Raw genomic sequence first — 12,646 nt, forward strand, 5'->3', positions numbered from 1 at the left:
AGCTAGTGGGTGTGAGCTAGTGGGTGTGAGCTAGTGGGTGTGAGCTAGTGGGTGTGAGCTAGTGGGTGTGAGCTAGTGGGTGTGAGCTAGTGGGTGTGAGCTAGTGGGTGTGAGCTAGTGGGTGTGAGCTAGTGGGTGTGAGCTAGTGTGTGTGAGCTAGTGTGTGTGAGCTAGTGGGTGTGAGCTAGTGTGTGTGAGCTAGTGGGTGTGAGCTAGTGTGTGTAAGCTAGTGTGTGTGAGCTAGTGTGTGTGAGCTAGTGGGTGTGAGCTAGTGGGTGTGAGCTAGTGTGTGTGAGCTAGTGTGTGTGAGCTAGTGGGTGTGAGCTAGTGTGTGTGAGCTAGTGGGTGTGAGCTAGTGTGTGTGAGCTAGTGTGTGTGAGCTAGTGGGTGTGAGCCAGTGTGTTCTATCTGTGAGTGTGAGCTAGTGTGTGTGAGCTAGTGTACAAGACTGTGTGATTCCATACAGTATTATAAAGGACAGGCAAAAGTTGCTTTTAAATGGTATCACACTTTCTGTATTTTTCATATACAACGTTGCTAAATAAACCTATACCTAATGCAGTGGAGGCTGGTGAGGGGAGGACGGCAGTCAATCTGTCTGTCAGTCAGTCTGTTTGTCAATCTGTCTGTCTGACTGACTGGCTGACAGACAGACAGACAGATTGACAAACAGACTGACTGACTGACTGACAGACAGATTGACTGATTGACTGATTGACTGATTGACTGATTGACTAATTGACTGACAGACAAACTGACTGACTGGCTGACAGTCTGTCTGTCTGTCAGCCAGTCAGTCAGCCAGTCAGTCAGTCAGTCAGTCTGTCAGTCAGCCAGTTAGTCAGCCAGCCAGTCAGCTAGCCAGTCAGCCAGTTAGTCAGACAGTCAGTCTGTCAGTCAGCCAGTCAGCCAGTTAGTCAGCCAGCCAGTCAGCTAGCCACTCAGTCAGTCAGGTCGGTCTGTCTGTCTGTCTCTCAGTCTGTCAGTCGGTCGGTCGGTCGGTCGGTCGGTCTGTCAGTCTATTTGTCTGTCTGTCAGCCAGTCAGCCTGTCAGTCGGTCGGTCTGTCTGTCAGTCTATTTGTCTGTCTGTCAGTCAGTCAGCCAGTCATCCTGTCAGTTGGTCGGTCTGTCTGTCAGTCTATTTGTCTGTCTGTCAGCCAGTCAGCCTGTCAGTCGGTCGGTCTGTCTGTCAGTCTATTTGTCAGCCAGTCAGTCAGCCAGTTAGTCAGCCAGCCAGTCAGCTAGCCACTCAGTCAGTCAGGCCGGTCTGTCTGTCTGTCAGTCTATTTGTCTGTCTGTCAGTCAGCCGGTCGGTCGGTCGGTCGGTCGGTCTGTCAGTCAGTCAGTCAGTCAGTCAGTCAGTCAGTCAGTCAGTCAGTCAGTCAGTCAGTCAGTCAGTCAGTCAGTCAGTCAGTCAGTCAGTCAGTCTGCCCCAGCTCTGCTTTGCTGTGCTCCACCACACCCTGTCCCTGAAGGTGAATGACTTGCTCTCAGCTCAACCTCCTATAGAAAACAATTACATTTCAGTGTGTGTGTGTGTGTGTGTGTGTGTGTGTGTGTGTGTGTGTGTGTGTGTGTGTGTGTGTGTGTGTGTGTGTGTGTGTGTGTGTGTGTGTGTGTGTGTGTGTGTGTGTGTGTGTGTGTGTGTGTCTAAATGTCAAAAGTGGCCAAACCTGTTAGTCTGACTGACCACGTCTCTCTCACTGTGCTCCCTTCTATCTGTGAGTGTGAGCTAGTGTGTGTAAGCTAGTGTGTGTGAGCTAGTGGGTGTGAGCTAGTGTGTGTGAGCTAGTGGGTGTGAGCTAGTGTGTGTGAGCTAGTGGGTGTGAGCTAGTGGGTGTGAGCTAGTGGGTGTGAGCTAGTGTGTGTGAGCTAGTGGGTGTGAGCTAGTGTGGTTGAGCTAGTGTGTGTGAGCTAGTGGGTGTGAGCTAGTGGGTGTGAGCTAGTGTGTGTGAGCTAGTGGGTGTGAGCTAGTGTGTGTGAGCTAGTGTGTGTGAGCTAGTGTGTGTGAGCTAGTGGGTGTGAGCTAGTGTGTGTGAGCTAGTGGGTGTGAGCTAGTGGGTGTGAGCTAGTGTGTGTGAGCTAGTGTGTGTGAGCTAGTGTGTGTGAGCTAGTGTGTGTGAGCTAGTGGGTGTGAGCTAGTGTGTGTGAGCTAGTGGGTGTGAGCTAGTGGGTGTGAGCTAGTGGGTGTGAGCTAGTGGGTGTGAGCTAGTGGGTGTGAGCTAGTGGGTGTGAGCTAGTGGGTGTGAGCTAGTGGGTGTGAGCTAGTGGGTGTGAGCTAGTGGGTGTGAGCTAGTGTGTGTGAGCTAGTGGGTGTGAGCTAGTGGGTGTGAGCTAGTGGGTGTGAGCTAGTGTGTGTGAGCTAGTGTGTGTGAGCTAGTGGGTGTGAGCTAGTGTGTGTGAGCTAGTGGGTGTGAGCTAGTGTGTGTAAGCTAGTGTGTGTGAGCTAGTGTGTGTGAGCTAGTGGGTGTGAGCTAGTGGGTGTGAGCTAGTGTGTGTGAGCTAGTGTGTGTGAGCTAGTGGGTGTGAGCTAGTGTGTGTGAGCTAGTGGGTGTGAGCTAGTGTGTGTGAGCTAGTGTGTGTGAGCTAGTGGGTGTGAGCCAGTGTGTTCTATCTGTGAGTGTGAGCTAGTGTGTGTGAGCTAGTGTACAAGACTGTGTGATTCCATACAGTATTATAAAGGACAGGCAAAAGTTGCTTTTAAATGGTATCACACTTTCTGTATTTTTCATATACAACGTTGCTAAATAAACCTATACCTAATGCAGTGGAGGCTGGTGAGGGGAGGACGGCTCATAACAATGTCTGGAACGGAGCAAATGGAATGGCATCAAACACATGGAAACCATGGAAACCATCTGTTTGATGTATTTGATACCATTCCACCTATCCGCTCCAGCCATTACCACGAGCCCGTCCTCCCAAATTAAGATGCCACCAACCTCCTGTGACTTCTGTTTTTAATTGGCTAATGTGATATTTCCATGTCTCTGATTGGGCTTTGCTAGGTGATTGCCGTGGTGATGGACATGTTTACAGACGTGGATCTGTTTGCTGACTTGCTGGATGCCACGGCGCGTAACGTCCCCGTCTACATCCTATTGGACGAACAGAACGCCCATCACTTCGTCTCCATGGTGTCTAACTGCAAGATCAACCTTGACCTTGTCCATGTGAGTCTCAATGTTTCCCCTAGTTGGAACTATTTTAGGCGGGGTGACTCACGTTTCCCCATAGAATCCCACGTTCCTGAAGACATTCTGGGTGTGCAGGAATGGCTGTAGTTATAATGGGTTTGACAACCTCTGCCTACAGTCTTAAAGACAGCATAGCAGTGTTTTTGTGTTGACTGGCAGCAGGCCACTGCCTCATAGTGGTGATGTAATGTATTTACCTACTGCGCTACGACATGACGTCTGACTGAGCCTGGTTACATAAATGTCAACAGAGCGGCTAAACTGGTTGGATTAGAACCCACTACAGAATAACACCGTTTATTAAAGACAACCCCTTGTGACTTCGATTAACGATTGTGAGTGTGTGTGTGTGTGTGTGCTCGTGTGTGTGCTTGTGTGTGTGTGTGTGTGTGTGTGTGTGTGTGTGTGTGTGTGTGTGTGTGTGTGTGTGTGTGTGTGTGTGTGTGTGTGTGTGTGTGTGTGTGTGTGTGTGTGTGCTCGTGTGTGTGTGTGTGCTCGTGTGTGTGTGTGTGTGTGTGTTCGTGTGTGTGTGTGTGTGTGTGTGTGTGTGTGTGTGTGTGTGTGTGTGTGTGTGTGTGTGTGTGTGTGTGTGTGTGTGTGTGTGTGTGTGTGTGTGTGTGTGTTTTACAGATGATGCGTGTGCGGACTGTGTCGGGGATGACGTATTTCTGTCGGACAGGGATGTCGTTTAAAGGACAGGTGAAAGACCGCTTCCTATTGGCTGACTGCAGGGCCGTGCTCAGCGGAAACTACAGGTGCGCATTGAAATATAGAACAGATATCAGATACCTTTTAGTGTAGAAGCTAACGTGTCATTTCCTGTTTCCTGTAGTTTCATGTGGTCCTATGAGAAGCTGCATCGCTGCATCGCTCATCTCTTCCTGGGAGAACTAGTCACCACCTTCGACGAGGAGTTCCGCATCCTGTTCGCCCAATCACAGCCTCTCACCGTAGACCACGCCCTAGTGCCCGTGTCCTCTGACAGCAGCAGCAGCAGTTACTACGGCAACCAGTTCGGGATGAAGGGGCCTCATCGACACCCTCGGGGTTTCCAACGACACACCCCAGAACTTACGGGCTTCCCCTTCGGAGGAGGAACTGAACGTTCTGCATTGCGTAGGGATGACCTGTTCCGACATGCCATAGAATCCGGAGGAGGACTGAATCTTGGGACGTTTGCAGCGTCGCAGCAGTTCAGGATGCAGCAGTCCTTCCTGGAACAGGGCCGCTCCATGGTCTCCAGGTGGGATGGTGCACATAGATGTATTATTTAAAACTAGATTTATGTAGAACTAGATTTCATGTAGAACTCACTATCACATGAAGGTTGTAGAACTCACTATCACGTGAAGGTTGTAGAACTCACTATCACGTGAAGGTTGTAGAACTCACTATCACATGAAGGTTGTAGAACTCACTATCACGTGAAGGTTGTATAACTCACTATCACGTGAAGGTTGTAGAACTCACTATCACAGGAAGGTTGTAGAACTCACTATCACGTGAAGGTTGTATAACTCACTATCACGTGAAGGTTGTAGAACTCACTATCACGTGAAGGTTGTATAACTCACTATCACGTGAAGGTTGTAGAACTCACTATCACATGAAGGTTGTAGAACTCACTATCACGTGAAGGTTGTATAACTCACTATCACGTGAAGGTTGTAGAACTCACTATCACATGAAGGTTGTAGAACTCACTATCACATGAAGGTTGTAGAACTCACTATCACATGAAGGTTGTAGAACTCACTATCACGTGAAGGTTGCAGAACTCACTATCACGTGAAGGTTGCAGAACTCACTATCACATGAAGGTTATAGAACTCACTGTCACATGAAGGTTGTAGAACTCACTATCACGTGAAGGTTGTAGAACTCACTATCACGTGAAGGTTGTAGAACTCACTATCACGTGAAGGTTGTGTCTGCAATGGCGTGCTATTCCCTATTCCCTATATTTCACTGTGAATGGAATAGGATGCCAAAGTCAATCATGAAAGTCTACTTGCACCGTCTTCACATTTTGATGCCTTAAAAATTAAATCTAAAAATGTATTCAATGTTATATTTTTCTACAGATCTACACAACCTACTCTACATTTTCAAAGTGAATGAAAATTATAGAAAATGTTTCTAATTGAATATTAAAAAGTTTAGATTTCTTGATTGCTTATGTCTTCACACCCCAGAGTTCATACTTGGGAAGATTTAATTTAATCCCATGTAAAATGTTATTTTAAAGAGGTAAAATGTGAAAACTGTGCAAGGGGTGTATAGACTTTCACTAGCGACTGTAACTTAGTATATTAAAGTGTATGTTTCTACTGTTCCCATATGAAAGTGTTTGTGTTTGCGGTGGTCCCAGGCAGATGGAGATTAGTGCCAGTGGCTATAAGGGTCAAAGCAACGCAGAGGGAACCCAGGAGAGCTACTCCTCTTCCAGACAGTACATGAAGCACAGAGTCATCAACAACCAGGAGGAGACAGAGCAGCACTACCACAGGTACTAGTTAGTTCCTTAGAGGACTGGCCACCCCTCATAGCCTGGTTCCTCTCTCTTTCTTCCTAGGTTTTGGCCTTTCTAGGGAGTTTTTCCTAGCCACCGTGCTTCTACACCTACATTGCTTGCTGTTTGGGGTTTTAGGCTGGGTTTCTGTACAGCACTTTGAGATATCAGCTGATGTACGAAGGGCTATATAAATACATTTGATTTGATTTGAGTTCATTAGTTAGTTTGTTAGTTTGATAGTTAGTTCACTAGTTTGTCAGTTAGTTCGTTTATGTTGTCTTTGTCAGCTTGAATAAATATTGTGATCAAATCAGGGAAACTCTGGCCATAGTTATAATCTGTAATATGTAAATCATGTTATAATCTTTAATAAAATAATCTGTCATATGTAAATCCTTTTATAATCTTTAATAAAATAATCTGTGATATGTAAATCATTTTATAATCTTTAATAAAATAATCTGTGATATGTAAAGCATGTTGGGTTATGATGATGATGATGATGATGATGGTTCTGCTGCTACTCATGATGACAATGATGAAGATGTATGACTATTTCTGTATCCCAGGGAGCAGAGCCAGTCCAGCCACTACTACCAGGGTGGTGAGGGACCTGGGTTAATGCCGGGGCTGGGGCTAGGCTCAGGGCTAGGAGGACATGGGTCAGGACATGGGTCAGGCCATGGACGCTACGACAGACTGAGGAACAGACCAGCGCTGGACCAGTACTCTGACTCAGGCTACCCCCATGAGGAACCTCCTGGTCCAGAGGACTACGGCAGAGACTACCTCTCCTCTCAGGACCTGAAACACAACCCGGGACCACCACCGGCAGGGGGGAGGTACGTGGTATGGAGGGTCCACTGGACTGAAGAATGATAACTAATGTCTTTTCACTGTTGAATGCTCCCGCTGCAGTTATTTGATGAAGCGTTTAGTGACACACACACAAACGTTAGTATTGTCTCAACCATATCAGTAGAAATGTGGCTAAACTAAAGTAACCCCATCTCACCTCTCCAGGTACGGAGGTGGCAGCGACCACAAGAGGCCGACGGTGGGCCAGCCCTACGTCTGCCAGTCCTCCCCCACCCATCCCAACCCCCCAGAGAAGCAGCTGTTCCCTGTCCCAGCAGAGGCAGACCAGGACCCCAAAGTCAGACAGGGCCTCCGTAGCTGGAGGATCAACTCCTACCTCAGCACCCACGAAGACACAGGAGAGGAGGGGCTGGCACAACCTCTGGGCCCTGATGCTTTCCAAGACCCAGAGTCTGAGGGGAAACCATTCGCCAGTGAGGGGTCTGTATCCCGCTTTGAAGCGAGAGAGCCTCCGGATGTCCCCTCCAAGCCTAGACCGGATATCCGACCGTCACGGTACGGCAAGCCCTTCATGCCCGAGGGCACGAGAAAGGACGGGGCCGACAGCAGGACCATAGAGCGGGAGAGAGCGAGAGAGAAAGACCGAGAGAGGGAGAGGGAGGTTGGGGGGAGGGAGGTTGGGGTGGATGTGGAGATGCCATCGTCGAGGGAGACTTCGGGAGAGGTTGTGCTCTCCAAACACGAGTCGTTCCGGACACGGATCAACCCGATGCTCCAGAGGAGTTCCCGGCTGCGCTCCTCCCTCATCTTCTCCTCCTCCAAGACGGAGACCCACCTGGGAGGCCTGGGCATGAAGGTCTTTATTACCTTTCAAATCATCTCTGATTGTTTTTATTTTGTTTATTTCAAATTGTATTTTTTGTTTATTTTTTTGCGCATTGTATCGCTACCTTGCATAAAATGTATGTGCCATACAAATAAATCTTAATTTGATTTGATGCAGGTGGCCAATGAGGAGGATGAGGAATCCGACATGCTTCGCACCACCTCCATCGTCCAACAGATCCTGGAGAAGAGATTTACCCGGGAACCCTTTGAGTGGCGGAAGAAGGCAGAGGAGAACGAGAGAGAGAAGAAGAAGAAGGCAGAGGAGAACGAGAGAGAGAAGAAGAAGGAAGACGAAGGGAAAGAGGTTGGGTTGAAAGAGGAGGCTATGCCCCCCAAAGTCGCGCCAGCATCTGTAGATCCCCCCCAGCCGTTGAACATGAATGACCCTGCCAATAGACTGCAGTACTTCAAGGAGCTGGCTGCTAAGAGAAATGCATCCAAAGAGGCCGCGATGAAAGAACCACTTCAGAAGACACCAGACCTCTCAAACACGACTTCTTCCACCACCACCTCCTCCACCACCACATCTTCCCCCACCACCTCCTCCTCCTCCACCACCACCTACTCCACCACCACCTCTTCCCCCACCACCACCTCCTCCACCACCACCTCAGCCCCCAAACTCCCCTCGTTCTCTGTGACTGCTTCAGAGCCTGCCCCGATGAAACCACAAGTCCCAGCCATACTAGAGCGAACACGCAAACTGTCCATCACCTCAAGATTCAAAACCTTTGAGCCTTCTACTACCACAGTCCAGAGGAAAGACAGCAGCTCAGAGTCACAGAGGACAGACAGCAGCTCGGAGTCACAGAGGAAAGACAGCAGCTCTGAGTCACAGAGGACAGACAGCAGCTCTGAGTCACAGAGGAAAGACAGCAGCTCTGAGTCACAGAGGAAAGACAGCAGCTCTGAGTCACAGAGGAAAGACAGCAGCTCTGAGTCACAGAGGAAAGACAGCAGCTCTGAGTCACAGAGGACAGACAGCAGCTCTGAGTCACAGAGGAAAGACAGCAGCTCTGAGTCACAGAGGACAGACAGCAGCTCGGAGTCACAGAGGAAAGACAGCAGCTCTGAGTCACAGAGGACAGACAGCAGCTCTGAGTCACAGAGGACAGACAGCAGCTCGGAGTCACAGAGGAAAGACAAGGAGCCCAGTAAGACTCTGAAGCCTTTCTCTTCTCTGAAGCCTTTCTCTTCTCTGAGGCCGTTCAAGAGCTCCAACCCTCGCCGCATCTCCTGTGACGTGGAAACGCTAACAACAGACGCCACGGACGCGGAGAAAAGCGAGCTGAAAAAATCTCGCTCCCAAAGCTTGTCCAGTATGTCTCGCGCTGAGTCCAAGGAGATAAAGAACCTGGGCTCCAACACCTCCCTCAACACCCTGGGAGGGGAGGGCAAGGTCGACACCAAGCCCCTGGACTTCCTGAAGAAGCAGACCCAGAAACTCAAAGGTATGTTGTACTGTCTGTCTGTCCGTCCGTCCGTCCGTCTGTCTGTCTGTCCGTCCGTCCGTCCGTCTGTCTGTCCGTCCGTCTGTCTGTCCGTCCATCTGTCACAGATTGTTACGTCCATGTTTGCTGGTATCTTTTATTTTTTAATTGCTGTGCTTTTATTTTTTAATTGCTGTGCTCATGATCTATAAAACAAATTCCCTTCAGAGCAATTAAGATTTGAATTGATTAATTAGTTAATTCGTTCATTCATTCATTCTTTAATACAAAGGCTTCCTGGCACCCAAGGACAAGAAGAGCTCTGTTGGTGCGACATCGGTTTCCAGCGGAGACAACAAGACGATGAGAACTGTGGTGGAGAGCTCCGAGGAGTCTGGGGCCGCAGCTACACGCCTAGGCTCCTCTTCCGCTGCCGACGCTAAAGCCGCAGACTACGTCACTTCCTCAGACAATCACAAAATGGCAGGTCCGTCTCGATACCAGACCTCCAGCGGCTCGGTTCTGTTCAGTAGCAACCTGAGAGATGACACCAAGGTCATCCTGGAACAGATTTCTGCCAACAGCCAGAAAAAACGTCTGGAGAGAGGAGGAGGAGAGGAGGCCGGAGGGGAGAAGGGGGTAGACATGGCAGGAGAGAAAGGAGGGTTGGAGAGGAATCCGTCGCTTGGGAGGAACCGCTTCCTACGGCCCCAGAGCAACCCTCAGGAGAGAGACAGCCTGCTGAAGAGGATGGAGAGCATGAGGAAGGAGAAGAAGGTCTACAGCCGTTTTGAGGTACTCTACTGTCATAGACAGGAGGTCTGAAGGGAGGAAGAGGGGGGGAGAGGGAGGCTATAGGGAGTGTAGAGAGGTGGAGGGGAGAGGGAGGCTATAGGGAGTGTAGAGAGGTGGAGGGGAGAGGGAGGCTATAGGGAGTGTAGAGAGGTGGAGGGGAGAGGGAGGCTATAGGGAGTGTAGAGAGGTGGAGGGGAGAGGGAGGCTATAGGGAGTGTAGAGAGGTGGAAGGAGTTGAGTTGAGGAGTTGATGTTGCTATTGAAAGATGTTACACAACATATTATTTAACATTTTTTACAGATAGTTTGATAAGGATTTGCAGAAGGGGGAGGATGAGAGAGTGGGGTGGAGGGGTATGACGAAGGGAAAGGGGGGTGGGAGAGAGGGGTGGATGGGGATGAGGAAGGGAAAGGGGGAGGATGGGGATGAGGAAGGGAAAGGGGGAGGATGATAGAAGGGGGTGGAGGGGGATGAGGAAGGGAAAGGGGGAGGGTGAGAGAGGGGGTGGATGGGGGAAGGGAAAGGGGGAGGATGAGAGAGAGGGGTGGAGGGGTATGACGAAGGGAAAGGGGGAGGATGATAGAAGGGGGTGGAGGGGGATGATGAGAGAGAGGTGTGGAGGGGTATGACGAAGGGAAAGGGGGAGGATGAGAGAGGGGGGTGGAGGGGTATGACGAAGGGAAAGGGGGAGGATGAGAGAGGGGGGTGGAGGGGGATGAGGAAGGGAAAGGGGAAGGATGAGAGAGGGGGGTGGAGGGGGATGAGGAAGGGAAAGGGGGGGTGAGAGAGAGGGGTGGAGGGGGATGAGGAAGGGAAAGGGGGAGGATGAGAGAGGGGGGTGGAGGGGGATAACGAAGGGAAAGGGGGAGGATGAGAGAGGGGGGTGGAGGGGGATGAGGAAGGGAAAGGGAGGGTGAGAGAGAGGGGTGGAGGGGGATGAGGAAGGGAAAGGGGGAGGATGAGAGAGGGGGTGGAGGGGGATGAGGAAGGGAAAGGGGGGTGGAGGGGGATGAGGAAGGGAAAGGGGGAGGATGAGAGAGGGGGGTGGAGGGGGATGACGAAGGGAAAGAGGGGGTGAGAGAGAGAGGGGTGGAGGGGGATGACGAAGGGAAAGGGGGGGTGAGAGAGAGTCAAATTGTATTCCACTCACTGTTGTTCCTGTTGTTCTGCAGATGGGGAATAACCTGGGATAACTAAAGATGGCCGAGGAAGCTATTGACTGGAAGCTTAGTGTGCGTGGAGGGCTCACAAACACACACACCATTCCCAGTTCACCAACATAACGCATCATCAGAACCCCCGAAGGAGAGAGAGGGAGAACACAAAACACAACAACAGCAGATAGCTGTGTCATCAGACTGTAGTCTTCCTGGTACAGTCAGACACCGTTCATCAGACTGTAGTCTTCCTGGTACAGTCAGACACCGTTCATCAGACTGTAGTCTTCCTGGTACAGTCAGACACCGTTCACAACCTTTAAAAAACAGACTACAAAAAACAGGAGTTGAAACTGTACCCATATGTGTGCCAAAGCTGGTCTTCTCTGGTTGGTTATTTTGCCTTATATGGACTCTATGGGACAACTCTTCACTAATTCACTGCAACCCTTCATCAAACACCTGGAGTGAGAGAGAGAGTGTGTTCATGTTTTACTGCAAGAAAGCAACTGAAAACATGCCCAGTCACAAACCATGCCTGTACAGAACTGCAAACTCCCAGTGTGTGTGTGTGTGTGTGTGTGTGTGTGTGTGTGTGTGTGTGTGTGTGTGTGTGTGTGTGCGTGCGTGCGTGCGTGCGTGCGTGCGTGCGTGCGTGCGTGCGTGCGTGTGTGCACGCATGTGAGTGGAAATGTGTGTGTGTAAACTGGTAATGCTGAAAGTATGTCTGTGGGTTTACACAGCGCCACGTCACTCACCAAACTCAGAGAACTATTATTACCAGTCTCTGAAGACAGAGGAGAGAGAGAGAGAGAGAGAGAGAGAGGGAGAGGGAGAAGGAAAGAAGAAGAAAGAGGGAGAGAGAGGGAGAGGCAAAGAAGAAGAGAGAGGGAGAGGGAGAGGGAAAGAAGAAGAGAGAGGGAGAGAGAGGGAGAGGGAAAGAAGAGAGAGGGAGAGAGAGGGAAAGGGAAAGAGGGAGAGCGAGGGAGAGGGAAAGAAGAAGAGAGAGGGAGAGGGAAAGAAGAAGAGAGAGGGAGAGGGAAAGAAGAAGAGAGAGGGAGAGGGAAAGGGAAAGAAGAAGAGAGAGGGAAAGGGAAAGAAGAAGAGAGAGGGAGAGGGAAAGGGAAAGAAGAAGAGAGAGGGAGAGGGAGAGAGAAAGAAGAAGAGAGAGAGAGAGAGGGAAAGGGAAAGAAGAAGAGAGAGGGAGATAGAGGGAAAGAAGAAGAGAGAGGGAGAGGGAAAGGGAAAGAAGAAGAGAGAGGGAGAGAGAGGGAAAGAAGAAGAGAGAGGGAGAGGGAGGGAGGGAGAGAGGGAAAGGGAAAGAAGAAGAGAGAGGGAGGGAGGGAGGGAAAATACAGATTGAAGGAGATGGAACAAGGCAGACCGACAGAGTCAGTAAGAAAGAGAGAGAGAGAGAGAGAGAGGTCTTTACAAAAAGTATTTTATTAATTCATCGGCAGTACTTTAGATGACAAGTTGACATTGAGACTGTTTTGTTTCAGCCCTGTGTGAATACAGGTACCTTGAAAACATGCATCCTTCAGTTCCTTTACTTCCTGGACTGACCTTGGAGAGTTGGATTGGGTCTGACCTTAGAGAGTTGGATTGGGTCTGACCTTAGAGAGTTGGATTGGGTCTGACCTTAGAGAGTTGGATTGGGTCTGACCTTAGAGAGTTGGATTGGGTCTGACCTTAGAGAGTTGGATTGGGTCTGACCTTAGAGAGTTGGATTGGGTCTGACCTTAGAGAGTTGGATTGGGTCTGACCTTAGAGAGTTGGATTGGGTCTGACCTTAGAGAGTTGGATTGGGTCTGACCTTAGAGAGTTGGATTGGGTCTGACCT

General features: G+C 49.9%; 1 protein-coding gene across 1 annotated transcript in view; it reads left to right on the plus strand.

The window, feature by feature from the left end:
- The window catches only part of LOC139559163 (protein FAM83H-like), a 39,535-nt gene extending 27,801 nt beyond the window's left edge, over positions 1–11,734 (plus strand). The window contains exons 5-13 of the mRNA XM_071374930.1: positions 3,010–3,174; positions 3,829–3,953; positions 4,031–4,441; positions 5,570–5,707; positions 6,283–6,555; positions 6,737–7,388; positions 7,536–8,871; positions 9,143–9,645; positions 10,819–11,734. Coding sequence (XP_071231031.1) covers positions 3,010–3,174; positions 3,829–3,953; positions 4,031–4,441; positions 5,570–5,707; positions 6,283–6,555; positions 6,737–7,388; positions 7,536–8,871; positions 9,143–9,645; positions 10,819–10,839 — 3,624 coding nt within the window. The 3' untranslated portion in view covers positions 10,840–11,734. The remainder of the gene's footprint in view (positions 1–3,009; positions 3,175–3,828; positions 3,954–4,030; positions 4,442–5,569; positions 5,708–6,282; positions 6,556–6,736; positions 7,389–7,535; positions 8,872–9,142; positions 9,646–10,818) is intronic.
- Positions 11,735–12,646: the final 912 nt, after the last annotated feature.

Source organism: Salvelinus alpinus, chromosome 29 (assembly GCF_045679555.1).
Source record: "Salvelinus alpinus chromosome 29, SLU_Salpinus.1, whole genome shotgun sequence".
NCBI lineage: Eukaryota > Metazoa > Chordata > Actinopteri > Salmoniformes > Salmonidae > Salvelinus > Salvelinus alpinus.